The sequence below is a fragment of the Globicephala melas genome, chromosome 1 (genome assembly GCF_963455315.2).
Source record: "Globicephala melas chromosome 1, mGloMel1.2, whole genome shotgun sequence".
NCBI classification, from domain to species: Eukaryota; Metazoa; Chordata; class Mammalia; order Artiodactyla; family Delphinidae; genus Globicephala; species Globicephala melas.
In genome coordinates, this window is record NC_083314.1 from 114,375,916 (window position 1) to 114,388,861 (window position 12,946).

General features: G+C 32.0%; 1 protein-coding gene across 8 annotated transcripts in view; it reads right to left on the minus strand.

Moving 5' to 3' along the window:
- The window catches only part of PRKACB (protein kinase cAMP-activated catalytic subunit beta), a 142,840-nt gene that overhangs the window by 35,865 nt on the left and 94,029 nt on the right, over nucleotides 1–12,946 (minus strand). For all 8 annotated transcript variants that reach the window (XM_060303499.1, XM_030866053.2, XM_070044851.1 and 5 more), the window contains 2 exons: nucleotides 12,639–12,700; nucleotides 10,455–10,583 (listed from right to left, as the gene is read on the minus strand). In XM_060303499.1, coding sequence (XP_060159482.1) covers nucleotides 10,455–10,583; nucleotides 12,639–12,700 — 191 coding nt within the window. The remainder of the gene's footprint in view (nucleotides 1–10,454; nucleotides 10,584–12,638; nucleotides 12,701–12,946) is intronic.

Sequence of the window (12,946 nt, forward strand, 5' to 3'; positions counted from 1 at the left end):
TTGTTCTGCTTTTTCCAGAATGTTCCATAGGTGGAATCATATAGTATTTATTTAGCCTTTTCAGATTGGCTTCTTTCACTTAGTTTATGCATTTAGTTTCCTCCATGTCTTTTCATGGCTTGATAGCTCATTTTTCTTTTTTTTAGCATTGAATAACATTCCATTGTTTGGATATACCAGTGTTTACTTTTATGTATTACAATATACACTGGGTTTTTAGTTAGGCATAGACAATGTGTTACCTTGTGAAATAAGTAATGAAAACTGTAACAGAGAGGCTTTCTGCATTATAGCCTTAAGCCAAATGTGTGTGTATGTTGGGGGGCATAACAATTAAAATGAATCTAAGACATATGAGCTGGCAAAGCAAATAATGTTGGTTAATTTTTAAATTAATTTTTAAAATTAACTAATTAAATTTTAATTTACTTTTAAATATGCATATCTACTACATGTAAGGCACAAGTGCAACAGAGATAAGGACAAGAGAGTATCTCCCTTCATGCTCCATAAAATTTACTTGAAAGTATGATGCATAAATATGAGAACAGCAATTTATGAATAACTGCCAAATGAGAGTTATGATGTTATAACTCTTCAGAGGAGAAAATGTTTACATTAGGCCTAGTACATAATCTTTCTGAGTCCAAGATTCTTTATAAAATGCTGATGATAATTATAATACCTACTTTGAAAGTGACTGTGTAGCACAATACATGTCAAGTGATTAACACAGTGCTTTACACAAAGTAAAAGCTCAATAAATGTCAATTGTTATTATAATCTATTAAAAAAGGTGAGAGCTCAGCTGGGTCTTAAAGATGGATAGATATCAAAGGTTAGAAAAACATAGAGGAGTAGTACAGTCAGGGTTAATATCCAGAACCATTACCTGAAGGGGGAAAATATAGAAAGATAAGTCTTCTATACTTAGATAAATAGTACTAGAGATGTAATGTACAACGTGATAAATATAATTAACACTGCTGTATGTTACATATGAAAGCTGCTGAGAGTAAATCTAAGAGTTCTCATCACAAGGAAAAAAATTTTTTTCTTTTTCTTTTATTTTGCTTCTATCAGAAGATGGATATTCACTAAACTTATTATGGTGATCATTTCATGATGTTATTATATAAATCAAATCATTACTAATACAGGCTATATGTCAATTATATATCATTAAAACTGGAAAGAAAAAAAAAGGTAAGTCTGATTGCTAATTCCATTTGGTAATAGCTTAGGACAGTGCTTCTCAAAATTTGGTGATGAAGTATGCCAGAATGGCAGAGAAAATTAACAAGTACCCCTGGGAATATAGCCCATGTTTTATTTTCAAAATTCAAATAAAATTTATATTTACTTCTTAATATTTATGTTAATTTAAATATATATATTTAAAAGCACTTCTAAATAATTACTTATCAGCTGACTTTTTTTTAGCCAAACACTTGAGAAGATATTAATATAGAAGATAGGCCATGTATCACCGCATATTACCCTGCACCACCCAGCAGAGCACCAAATACTCCTGTGAGTCAAGTTTCAATCAGAGAAGTAGAGAATAGAGGACATGTAGGAAAAGTGTCAAATAAGCCTATAGTGGAGTCTGGAAGAAAATTATAAAGTGCTTGAAAGTAGGCTGCAGAGCTCTGGCTTCATTTAATAAACATCAGGAAGCTTTCTGACTAAGTGAAATGATATGATATGGTAAGAAAACTTCACTGGCAACGAGGAGGGTGAATTAGTACAGGGGGAAAAGTGTGGGGTTGTGAAAATTAATTAAGATGCTATTGTGAAAGCCCAGTTAACGTTAGTGAGAGACCAAATTATGTGGTGGTAGAAAGAATCTTAGGGATAACAAATACATTTCAAAGGAAAAATTAAACAAGGAGTGGAGGCATAGAAATCAGACAAAGCTTGTGCAAATTCCTAGTTCATCTTACTAGCTGTTTGACTTTGGAAAAATTACTTAAATAGGTTATGGGCTTAAAAGGGAAATTAATGTCACACAAAGTTGTTGGGAAGATTCACTGATACAATAATATAAAGTACCTAGCAATGCTAGACATATAGTAAGGAATAAAGAAATGAGATTTCCTTGATTTCTGCACTGATTTTCTTCCCCATGCTCCATACACTATAAGATAGAAGCCAAAAAGAGTTAATTGAAAGATTTATGGCAAAAAGGTTATTATGGAGTGTTATTTTATTACTTATCTTTAGCAAATTACAGTAAATAAACTTGAAAAAAATTCAGAACATAAACACTTTGTCCTAATTATGAATAGATCCAGAACATTGCCGCAGTAGAAATGACTTCAAATGGCAGCTATTCTTCCGGAAAATGCTCTTTCACCAATATTTAATCAACGAGTTAATCTTCTCAGTAACTTATCTTACTTCTCACTACCTTACTAAAAAAGAAATTTGAAACTTCCCTAAATACTTTAAAGCATAAAAATGGTATCGTTTGTAATCCTTTTAATATTTTATGACTAGAGTACATTCTGTTAACATCTTAACAAAAAATCTGAGGGACTATACAGATAATAACATTTTAATAATAGGTTTAATAAAAAACATATAAATTTAATATAGTATCGTGTCATCTCCCAACAGTGACAGTTGTACTTTTTCCTTTCCAATTTGGATTCTTTTTCTTTTTCTTGTCCGTTTGCTGTGGCTAGGACTTCCAATACTATGTTGCATAATAGTGGACAGAGTGGGTATCTTTATCTCATTCCTGATCTTAGAGGAAATGCTTTCAGTTTACCAGGGAGTATAAGTGTTAGCTGTAGGCTTGTCATTTTTGGCCTTTATTATGTTGAGGTATTGTTCCCTCTATACCTACTTTGTTGAAAGTTTTTGTCATAAATGGATGTTCATGTCAAAAGCTTTTTTGTCAAAAACTTTTTCTACATCTATTGAGATGATCATATGATTTTTGTTCTTCAATCTGTTAATGTGGTGTATCACATTGATTGATTTGTGGATTCTGAACCATCCTTGCACCCAGGGATAAATCCCACTTGATCGTGGTGTATGATCTTTTTAATATATTGAATTTGGTTTTCTAATATTTTGTTGAGGATTTTTGCGTCTGTGATCATCAGTTACATTGGCCTATAGTTTTCTTTTTTTATGGTGTCTTTTTTCGGTTTTGGTATCAGGGTGATGCTGGCCTCATTCAATAAGGTCACAAGCATTCCTTTCTCTGAAATTTTTTGGAATACTTTGAGAAGGACAGATGTAAACTCTTCTTCAAATGTTTGGTAGAATTCACCCATGAAGTCATTTGGTCCTGAACTTTTGTTGTTGGGAGGTATTTTTTTTTTTAATTACTGATTCAATTTCATTACTGGTAGTTGGTCTGTTCATATTTTCTATTTCTTCCTGATTCAGTCTTGAGAGAGTGTACTCTTCTAGGAATTTATCCACTTCTTCTAGTTTGTCCAATTAGTTGGCATGTAATTGTTCGTAGTAATCTCTTATGATCCTTTGTATTTCTGTGGTGTCAGTTGTAACTTCTTCTTTTTCATTTCTGATTTTATTTATTTGGACCCTTTCTCCTTTTTATTTGATGAGTCTGGTTAAAGGTTCTTATCTTTTAAAGAAACAGCTCTTAGTTTCATTTATCTTTTCTATTGTTTTTTTCAGTCTCTCTTTCATTTATTTCTGCTCTGATCTTTATGGTTTCTTTTCTTCTACTAACTTTGGGTTTTGTTTATTCTTCTTTTTCTAGTTCTTTTAGGTGTAAGATTAGGCTGTTTATTTGAGATTTTTCTTGTTTCCTGAGGGAGGCTTGTATCACTATAAACTTCCCTCTTAGAGATGCTTCTACTGTGTCCCACAGATTTTGGATCATTGCATTTCATTTTCATTTGTCTCCAGGTATTTTCTGATTTCCACTTTAATTTCTTCAGTGACCCAATGGTTGCTCAGTAGCACTATGTTTAGCTTCCATGTGTTTGTGTTGCTTGTACTTTTTTTTTGTCGTTGGTTTCTAGTCTCATATAATTGTAGTTGGAAAAGATGCTTGATATGATTTCAATATTCTTAAATTTATTAAGACTTGTTTTGTAGCCTAGCATTGATCTACCCTGGAGAATTTCCATGTGTGCTTGAAAAAGAATGTGTATTCTGATGCTTTGGGATGGAATTTTCTATATATAGCTATTAAACCCATCTAGTATAATGTGTCACTTAAGGGCAGTGTTTCTTTATTGATTTTCTATCTCGATCTGTCCATTGATGTAAGTGGAATATTAAAGTCCCCTACTATTAATATGTTACTATCAATTTCTCCCTTTATGTTTGTTAATATTTGCTATATGTATTTAGCTGCTCCTATGGTGGGTGCATATATATTTATAATTATTATTACCTCTTCTGACATTGACCCAATTATCACTATGTAATGTCCTTCATGTCTCGTTATGGTCTTTGTTTTAAAGTCTATTTTGTCTGATATAAATATTGCTACCACAGCTTTCATTTTCATTTGCATGGAATACCTTTTTCCATCCCCTCACTTTCAGTCTGTGTGTGTCTTTAGATGTGAAGTGAGTCTCTTGTAGGCAACATATATATGGGTCTTGTTTTTTATTCATTCAGCCACTCTATCTTTTGACTACAGCATTTAGTCCATTTACATTTAAAGTAATTATTGGTAGATATGTACTTATTGTCATTTTGGTAACTGTTTTCAGGTGGGTTTTTTTGGTAGTTTTTTTTTTGTTTCTTTCTTCTTTTGCTCTCTTCCCTTGTGATCTGATGTCTATCTTTACTGTTATGTTTGGATTCCTTTCTCTTTTTTTGTGTGTGTATCTATTACAGATTTTTGGTTTGTGGATACCAGGAGGTTTATATATAACAACCTATACATATATGTGGTTATTTAAGTTGATAATCTCTTAAGTTTGAATGCATTCTAATGGCTCTGCATTCTTACTTCCCCCCTGCATTTTTTAGATGCCACAAAAAAGCCTATTATAATAAATGAATTCAGTAAGGTTTCAGGACACAAAATTAATGTATAGAAATCTTTTGTGTTTTAATACACTAACAACAAACTATCAGAGAGAGAAATTAAAACAGTCCCACTTACAACTGCATCAAAAACAATAAAACACTTAGAAATAAATCTAACCAAGGAGGTAAAAACCTGTACTCAGAAAACTAAAACACATTGATGAAATAAATTAAAAATGACACAAACAAATGGAAAGATACACTGAGCTCATGGATTGGAAGACTCAAGATTCTTAAAATGGCCGTACTACTCAAGGCAATCTGCAGATTCAATGCAATCTCTATCAAAATACCAACAGCATTTTTCACAGAACTAGAACAAATAATTCTAGAATTTATATGTAAACAAGACCCTGAATAGCCAAAACAATCTTGAGAAAGAAGAACAAAGCTGCAGGTATCATGCCTGCTGATTTCAAAGTATACTACAAAGCTACAATAATCAAAACAGTATGAAACTAGTATAAAAACAGACACATAGACCAATGAAACAGAATAGAAAGCCCAGAAATAAACCCATGCTTATATGGTCAATTAATTTACAACAAACAAGGCAAGAATATACAATGGAGAAAAGATAGTCTCTTTGATAAACAGTGCTGGAAAAATTGAACAGCTATATGCAAAAGAATCAAAATGGGTTATTTTCTCACACCATATACAAACATAAACTCAAAATGGATTAAAGACTTAAATGTAAGATCTGAAACTATAAAATTCTTAGAAGAAAACATAGGCAGTATGCTCTTTGACACCTGTCTTAACAATGTTTTTTTGGATATGTCTCCTCAAGCAAGGGAAACAAAAACAAAAGTAAACAAATGGGACTACCTTAAACTAAAATACTTCTGCACAGTGAAGGAAGCTATGAACAAAACAAAAAGGCATCCAACTGAATGGGAGAAAATAACTGCAAACAATGTCTGATAAAGGGTTAATATCCAAGATATTAAAAAAAAATCATAAGACTCAACATCAAAAAACAACCCTATTGAAAAATAGGCAGAGGACCTGAGTAGACATTTTTCTAAAGATGACACACAGATGGTCAACAGGTACATGAAAAAATACTCAACATCACTTATTATCAGGGAAATGCAAATCAAAACTACAATGAGATATAACCCTACACCTGTTAGAATGGCTATTATAAAAAAGACACAAATAACAAGTGTTGGCAAGGATGTGGAGAAAATGGAACCCTCATGCACTGTTGGTAGGAATGTAAACTGGTACAGTCACTATGGAAAACAGTATGGAGGTTCCTCAAATAATTAAAAGTAGAACTACCATACAATCCAGCAATTCCACTTCTGGGTATTTTTCCAAAGAACATAAAAACACTAATTCAAAAAGATATATGCACCCCTATGTTCACTGCAGTGTTATTTACTATAGCCAAGATATGGAAGCAACCTAAGTGTCCATTAACAGATGGATTGATAAGAAGATGGAATATAAAACGGAATATACTCAGCAATAAAAAAAGAAGGAAATCTTGCCATTTGTGACAACATAGATGGACTTAGAGGTATGAGGGTATTATGCTGAGTAAAATAAGTCAGACAGACAAAGAAATACACCATATGATTTCTCTTATATGTAGAATCTAAAAAAACAAGTGAACAAACATAACAAAACAGAAACAGACTCATAGATACAGAGAACTCAGAGGGGAGGAGGTGTGGGGTGATGAATGATATAGGTAAGGGAGATTAAGAGATACGAACTTTAAGAGTTTACAGGATAAATTAAGAGTTACAAAATAAATGAATCACAGGTTAAAATACAGTATAGGAAATATAGTCAATAATATTATGATAACTTTGTATAGTGACAGATAGTAACTAGACTGTCATGGTGATCATTTTGTAATGTATAGAAATATCAAATCATTATGTTGTACACCTGTAACTAATATAATATTGTAAGTCTATTATGCTTCAAACAAACAAGCAAGCAAGCAAATTGGAGACATTTTGTTGTTGTGCTAGCAATACAAGTATGCTGGTCACTTACCCTCCCTAAGATCCAATTACCTCATCTAGATAATTAGGGTAAGGACTAGTTGATCTCTAAGAGCTCCATGCTCAGATTGTACAAATCAGAAGTGTAGAGTTCAATGATGAGTTGAAGCTTGGATTAGAGTACACGGGAAGAGGGTACAGAACAAGAAAACAGGAAGAGTGGATAGTCCAGCGATTGAGATTAGCAATCTTTAAAGAGCAGACAGAAGGAAAAAATAGAACAAAACAGGAAAAGGCACATGAAAAAGAAGAGCCCAGAGAGGAAATACTATAATTAGGAGCATGGGGTTCCAGAAGTCCAGGGACAAGACAGTTTCAAGGGAGTATCACTACAGTCCTGGCTCTAAAAAAGTCACATAAGATGAGCAAAAAGAGTCCACTGGACTTGGTGATTAAGTCACTGGATTGGTGATCCATGGTAGTGCCATTTCAGTAGAGTAGCAAGAAGCAGGAGATAAACAAGGAGGCAGCTAAATTGTTGTGGGTTGAAGAATTAAAAGGAAGTGAGTTAGCGGTGAGTGATTAAACTATTTTTTCAAGAAGCATGGTTAGAAAAGATAAAGTGAAAGAGGGCAGTAGACAAAGATGCACAAATGTGTGTATGGGTGAATTTAATTTTAGAGAGACTTAATCCATTACTACTTTTCATATTAGGGGTTAGTTTTGGTTTTTGTTTTAAAATAGAGGTTGGGCTTCCCTGGTGGCGCAGTGGTTGAGAGTCCGCCTGCCGATGCAGAGGACACAGGTTCGTGCCCCAGTTCAGGAAGATCCCACATGCCGCGGAGCGGCTGGGCCCGTGGGCCATGGCCGCTGAGCCTGCTCGTCCGGAGCCTGTGCTCCGCAACGGGAGAGGCCACAACAGTGAGAGCCCCGCGTACCGAAAAAAAAAAAAATAGAGGTTGGACTGAAACCTCAGACCAGTCTAATGCTGTGCTGTCCAATATGGTAGCCACTAGCCACATGTGGTTATTTAACACTCAAAATGAGGCTAATTTGAATGGAGATATACTGTAAGTGTAAAATAAACATCAGATTTTGATAACTTGGTATGAAAAAGAGAATATGAAACATCTCAGTAATTTTTATATTAATTACATGTGGCAGTGATAGTATTTTAGATACCTTGGGCTAAATAAAGATCTATTAATTAAGAATAATTTTAACTATTTCTTTTTACTTTTTAAAAATGTAGCTACTAAAAAACTCAAAATGACATATGTGCCTCACATTATATTTCTATTGGATAGCACTAATTTACCCACCATCTGTAACCCTGATTACTCGTTCAGTACTGTTTCCTCCACATTTTCCTATCTGTATCCCAGCAAGCCAAAATGTCATTCTTGAGTACATAATATCTGTAAGATAACAAATCAAGATTCGCCATTTTTCTTTTACTTTCCCTCAATAGTCATTACTAGGAAAACAGAAGCTTAATATTTAAAGCGTGAATTATTCAGACACCTTGATTCATTAGATAACACTAATATATGATAAATACTTAAAATTCATTTTTTAATTAATTTATTTCTTTTAGCTATAACTGACATGTAACATTATTAGTTTGAGGTGCATAATATAATGATTTGATATTTGTTACAGTATGCAGGTTTTCAAATTTTTTCCTGCTTTAACTTACATTTTAAATTAAACAGCTCAATCATGTTAAACAACAGGGCTTCAACTGTCAATTAAATTAAGTCATAAAATAAATCACTAAATTTCTGTTACCTCAATCTAAGGATCAAGTAATTGGCCCCTGCATTTTTCCACAAGGCAGAATGTAATAGAGATGCCTGTTCTTTACATATAGAATTCAATATTTTGTTAGTAAACATATATATACCTATTATGTATAAATAATTATTGAAATCATAATGTACCCCCCTACACTCAAACTATTAATTGTATGTGTCATATAGTCACAATAAAGAGGAATGCAAATTAAACACAACAATAAAATTATCTGAAGGTGTCATTGGTAAGTTATTCTATTGCATGTGTTTAATAATCTAGCAGATAAAATTTACTCTTCAGGTAAATAACAATGAATACACCAGTATCATCTTTTTAGATTTCACATATAAGCAATATTATGTGATATTTGTCTTTCTCTGTCTGACTGCTTTACTTAGCATGATAATCCCTAGGTCCATCCATGTTGCTGCAAAAGGCATTATTTCATTTTTTTATGGCTGAGTAATATTCCATTGTGTATATATACACACATCTTCTTTATCCACTTATCTGTTGATGGACATTTAGGTTGCTTCCATGTCTTGGCTACTGTAAATTGTGCTGTTATAATCATTAGGGTGCATGTATCTTTTCGAATTATGGTTTTCTCCAGATATATGCCCAGGAGGGGGATTGCAGGATCCTGTGGTAGCTCTATTTTTGGTCTTTTAAGGAACCTCTATACTGTTCTCCATATTGGCTGTACAAATTTACATTCTTACCAGCAATGTAGGAGGGTTCCTTTTTTTCTACACCCTCTCCAGCATTTATTACTTGTAGACTTTTTGATCATGGTCATTCTGACCAGTGTGAGGTGATACTCATTGTAGTCTTGATTTGCATTGCTCTAATAATTAGCAATATTGAGCATCTTTTCATGTGCCTGTTGGTCACTGGTATGTCTTCTTTGGAGGAATGTCTATTTACATCTTCTACCCATTTTTTGATTAGGCTGTTTGTTTTCTTGATATTGAGCTGTAATAAGCTGTATATTTTGGAAATTAATCCCTTGTCAGTCGTATCATTTTCAAATATTTTCTACCACTCTGTAGTAGGTTGTCTTTTCATTTTGTTTATGGTTTCCTTTGCTATGCAAAAGCTTTTAAGTTTAATTAGATCCCATTTGTTTATTTTTGTTTTTATTTCCATTATTCTAGGAGATGGGGCCAAAAAATATTGCTGCAATTTATGTTAAAGAGTATTCTGCCTAGAGATTACCATACTAAGTGAAGTAGGCAAGACAAAGACAAATATCCTATGATATCACTTATATGTGGAATCTAAACAAATGATACAAATGAATTTATTTACAAAACAGAAATAGACTCACAGACATAGAAAGCAAATTTATGGTTACCAAAAGGAAAGGTGGGGGAGGAGGGATAAATGGGGAGTTTGGGATTAAAATATACACACCACTATATATACAATAGATAACCAACAAGAACCTGTATAGCACAAAGAACTATACTCAATATCTTGTAATAACCTATAATGGAAAAGAATCTAATAAAGAATATATATGTATATAACTGAATCACTTTGCTGTATACCTGAAGCTAACACAACATTGTAAATCAACTATATTTCAATTTAAAATTAAAAATTTTTTTTAAATTCCAAAAAAAAAAACCCCAAACCAATGCATACACTAACCTTCTGCTTATCTAAGATCTTCATTGCATAATATTGTTCAGTGGCTTTATGTTTCACCAACATGACTCTTCCAAATGAACCTGTTCCAAGGGTTTTTTTCCTTTCAAAATCTTCCAGCCCAGCATTATTCTACATATACATGAAAAAATAAACTTTAAAATTAGAAATTTTCATAAGAAGACTATGAAAACTATAATAGATTTAATGATATGCTATCAGAATAGGTAATTTATAACTATCCATTTAAAAACAATACAAAGAGACTACTGAAATTGCAGATTATTGGTTCTATTTTTCCCTTTGAATAAGAAAGGATCTAATATTTGAGAAGAGACTTACATCGCAAAACAAAGCATAATAGTAATGTGAGGAAGTAAGATCCTCAGTTGAAATATGAAAGGCCATATTCTAATATGAATTCATAGTATTGGACTTCTAATAAATTAGCTCCATATTTTAATAATTACAAACTGACCAGAAGTATGCAATCATGGAAGCCACACAGTCTTAGTGCACTTACAAATAATTATAATGAATAGATAAGCTGAGGATCAGAGTCCTTTCACTAGAGTTACCTCTGAAGAAACACTGTCTTACTTCCTTTCTATCCTTATATGAACTAGATAATAACAGCATGAGAGATACTAATGGTTTTCTCTCTCTGATGTGATAACAACCCAGTATTACCTAAAAAAGTAACAATAAGGTAAAAAGAGTTTCTCACTCCCACAAAGATAACCAAAAGTCAGAGTCCCAGAAGAATAATCACTCTCTTTCTCCTTGAAAGATGCTTTGTTACAAGCAAATATCTTTGGCTTTGACTATAGCATAGAAGCAAAGAATTGGAGGCATCAATCTATTGAATTTGTTGCTGCCACAACAAAATGAAAATTACTAGGAACAAATTATGTGCTAAGTGGCACCAAATAGTAATTGCTAACCCATTTGTTTAATAGGTTTTCATTATAAACATCTTCATGAAAATCTTGGAAAAAATATTTCCAAGGGCCATTCTGTATAGCATTAAGCTTTAGAAAAATGTGATGCAATATGGTTCTTTTATAAGTGAGGAATTTGGATTGCTACTGGAATTCACTGTAGTTGGACTTAATCTTTTGCAAATCAACCTTGCCTTTGGAGACACATCATAGCTTCTTACTGAATCATTAAGGAGGAAGCAAGTAACTCTAAGTTTTTATTTATAAAACTTGTTTTCATTCTTATTTCTAATAATTTTAAATTGCCATGAGATTCTGTATGGATACAGAAAGAAAAAGTCCTTATAATTCTGACTGAATTAATTATTTAATTTTATGGATTAATATTTAATTTTTGGTTTTATCAACAACAATGGATTGAAATGTTTAATAAAGTTCCCAACTAAATAATGAAAATAAACATCATTAATAGACAACAAAACATCTCTTTCTGCTAGTCACTGCTTTTCATACGAATATGCTATCTTCCTCATAAATTATATAGCTCATGCTCTAAATCTTGGTAATGATGGCATCTTCATAAAACGTAACATTTTATTTAAAATTAAATATTTTTTAGTGAAAAAATACTTCAAAAGGATTTTTATGCTAGGAAAAGTTTTCAAAATTTCACCTACTATTAAAGGTCATTAATTATTTATAAAAATAAATTGAAAAAGAGTTTTTGGCAAGTGTAGATGGCTCTTTTTATATATAATTTTTAGATCTTAGTTAAGATCTAAAGTACTTAAATTATATAGAACTTAACTCATCAAAACATTTATGAAAGGATCCTAGTGTACTTGGTATGTTGTCAGTAGCCAAGTATTTGTGATTAAGAATTTGAAACTGCACAATATGATCCCTAATTGTCATAATTAATAAAAATAATAAATATGCTATCGAAGGCATAAATCAAAATGACTAGAATATTAGAAAATATCAAGAGTTTGTAGCAACTTGGAATTAGTATCAAAATGTATAATCAGGTATTATATCAGAAATTAGTTCCTTCTCCAATTTAGGTATACATAAAATTATTAATAAATCAAAACATAATATTATGGCAAAATTCTCACGTTCAGCTTATATTTATTAATGCTATTTGAAAATTAAACTTTCTGAAGTAGTAAATTATTTAGGTGAGAATCATGATTTTACTTAAAGCAAGATTTTTAAATCACAGAAAATTTTAAATGTTCCTTACCGGAGCAGGATTTTCCCATTTTTTTAAAAAGTCTTCTTTGGCTTTGGCTAGAAACTCTTTCACTGAAAATATATTAAAAAAAAAAAAAAAAAAAAACCAAATTTTGACTTCTAAGAATATTTATACTACATACATAAATACATTACACATAAATATATTTGCTTAAAAAACACAGACTTAAGTCAACTATGGTTGCCATGAAACATGTATTCACAACCATGATTAGACTAGAGAGCTATTTAGTTTCTCTAAAGAAGAAGCAAACAGTTTCTCCAATTTCTAAGAATATCTAATACTGTTCTCTATGG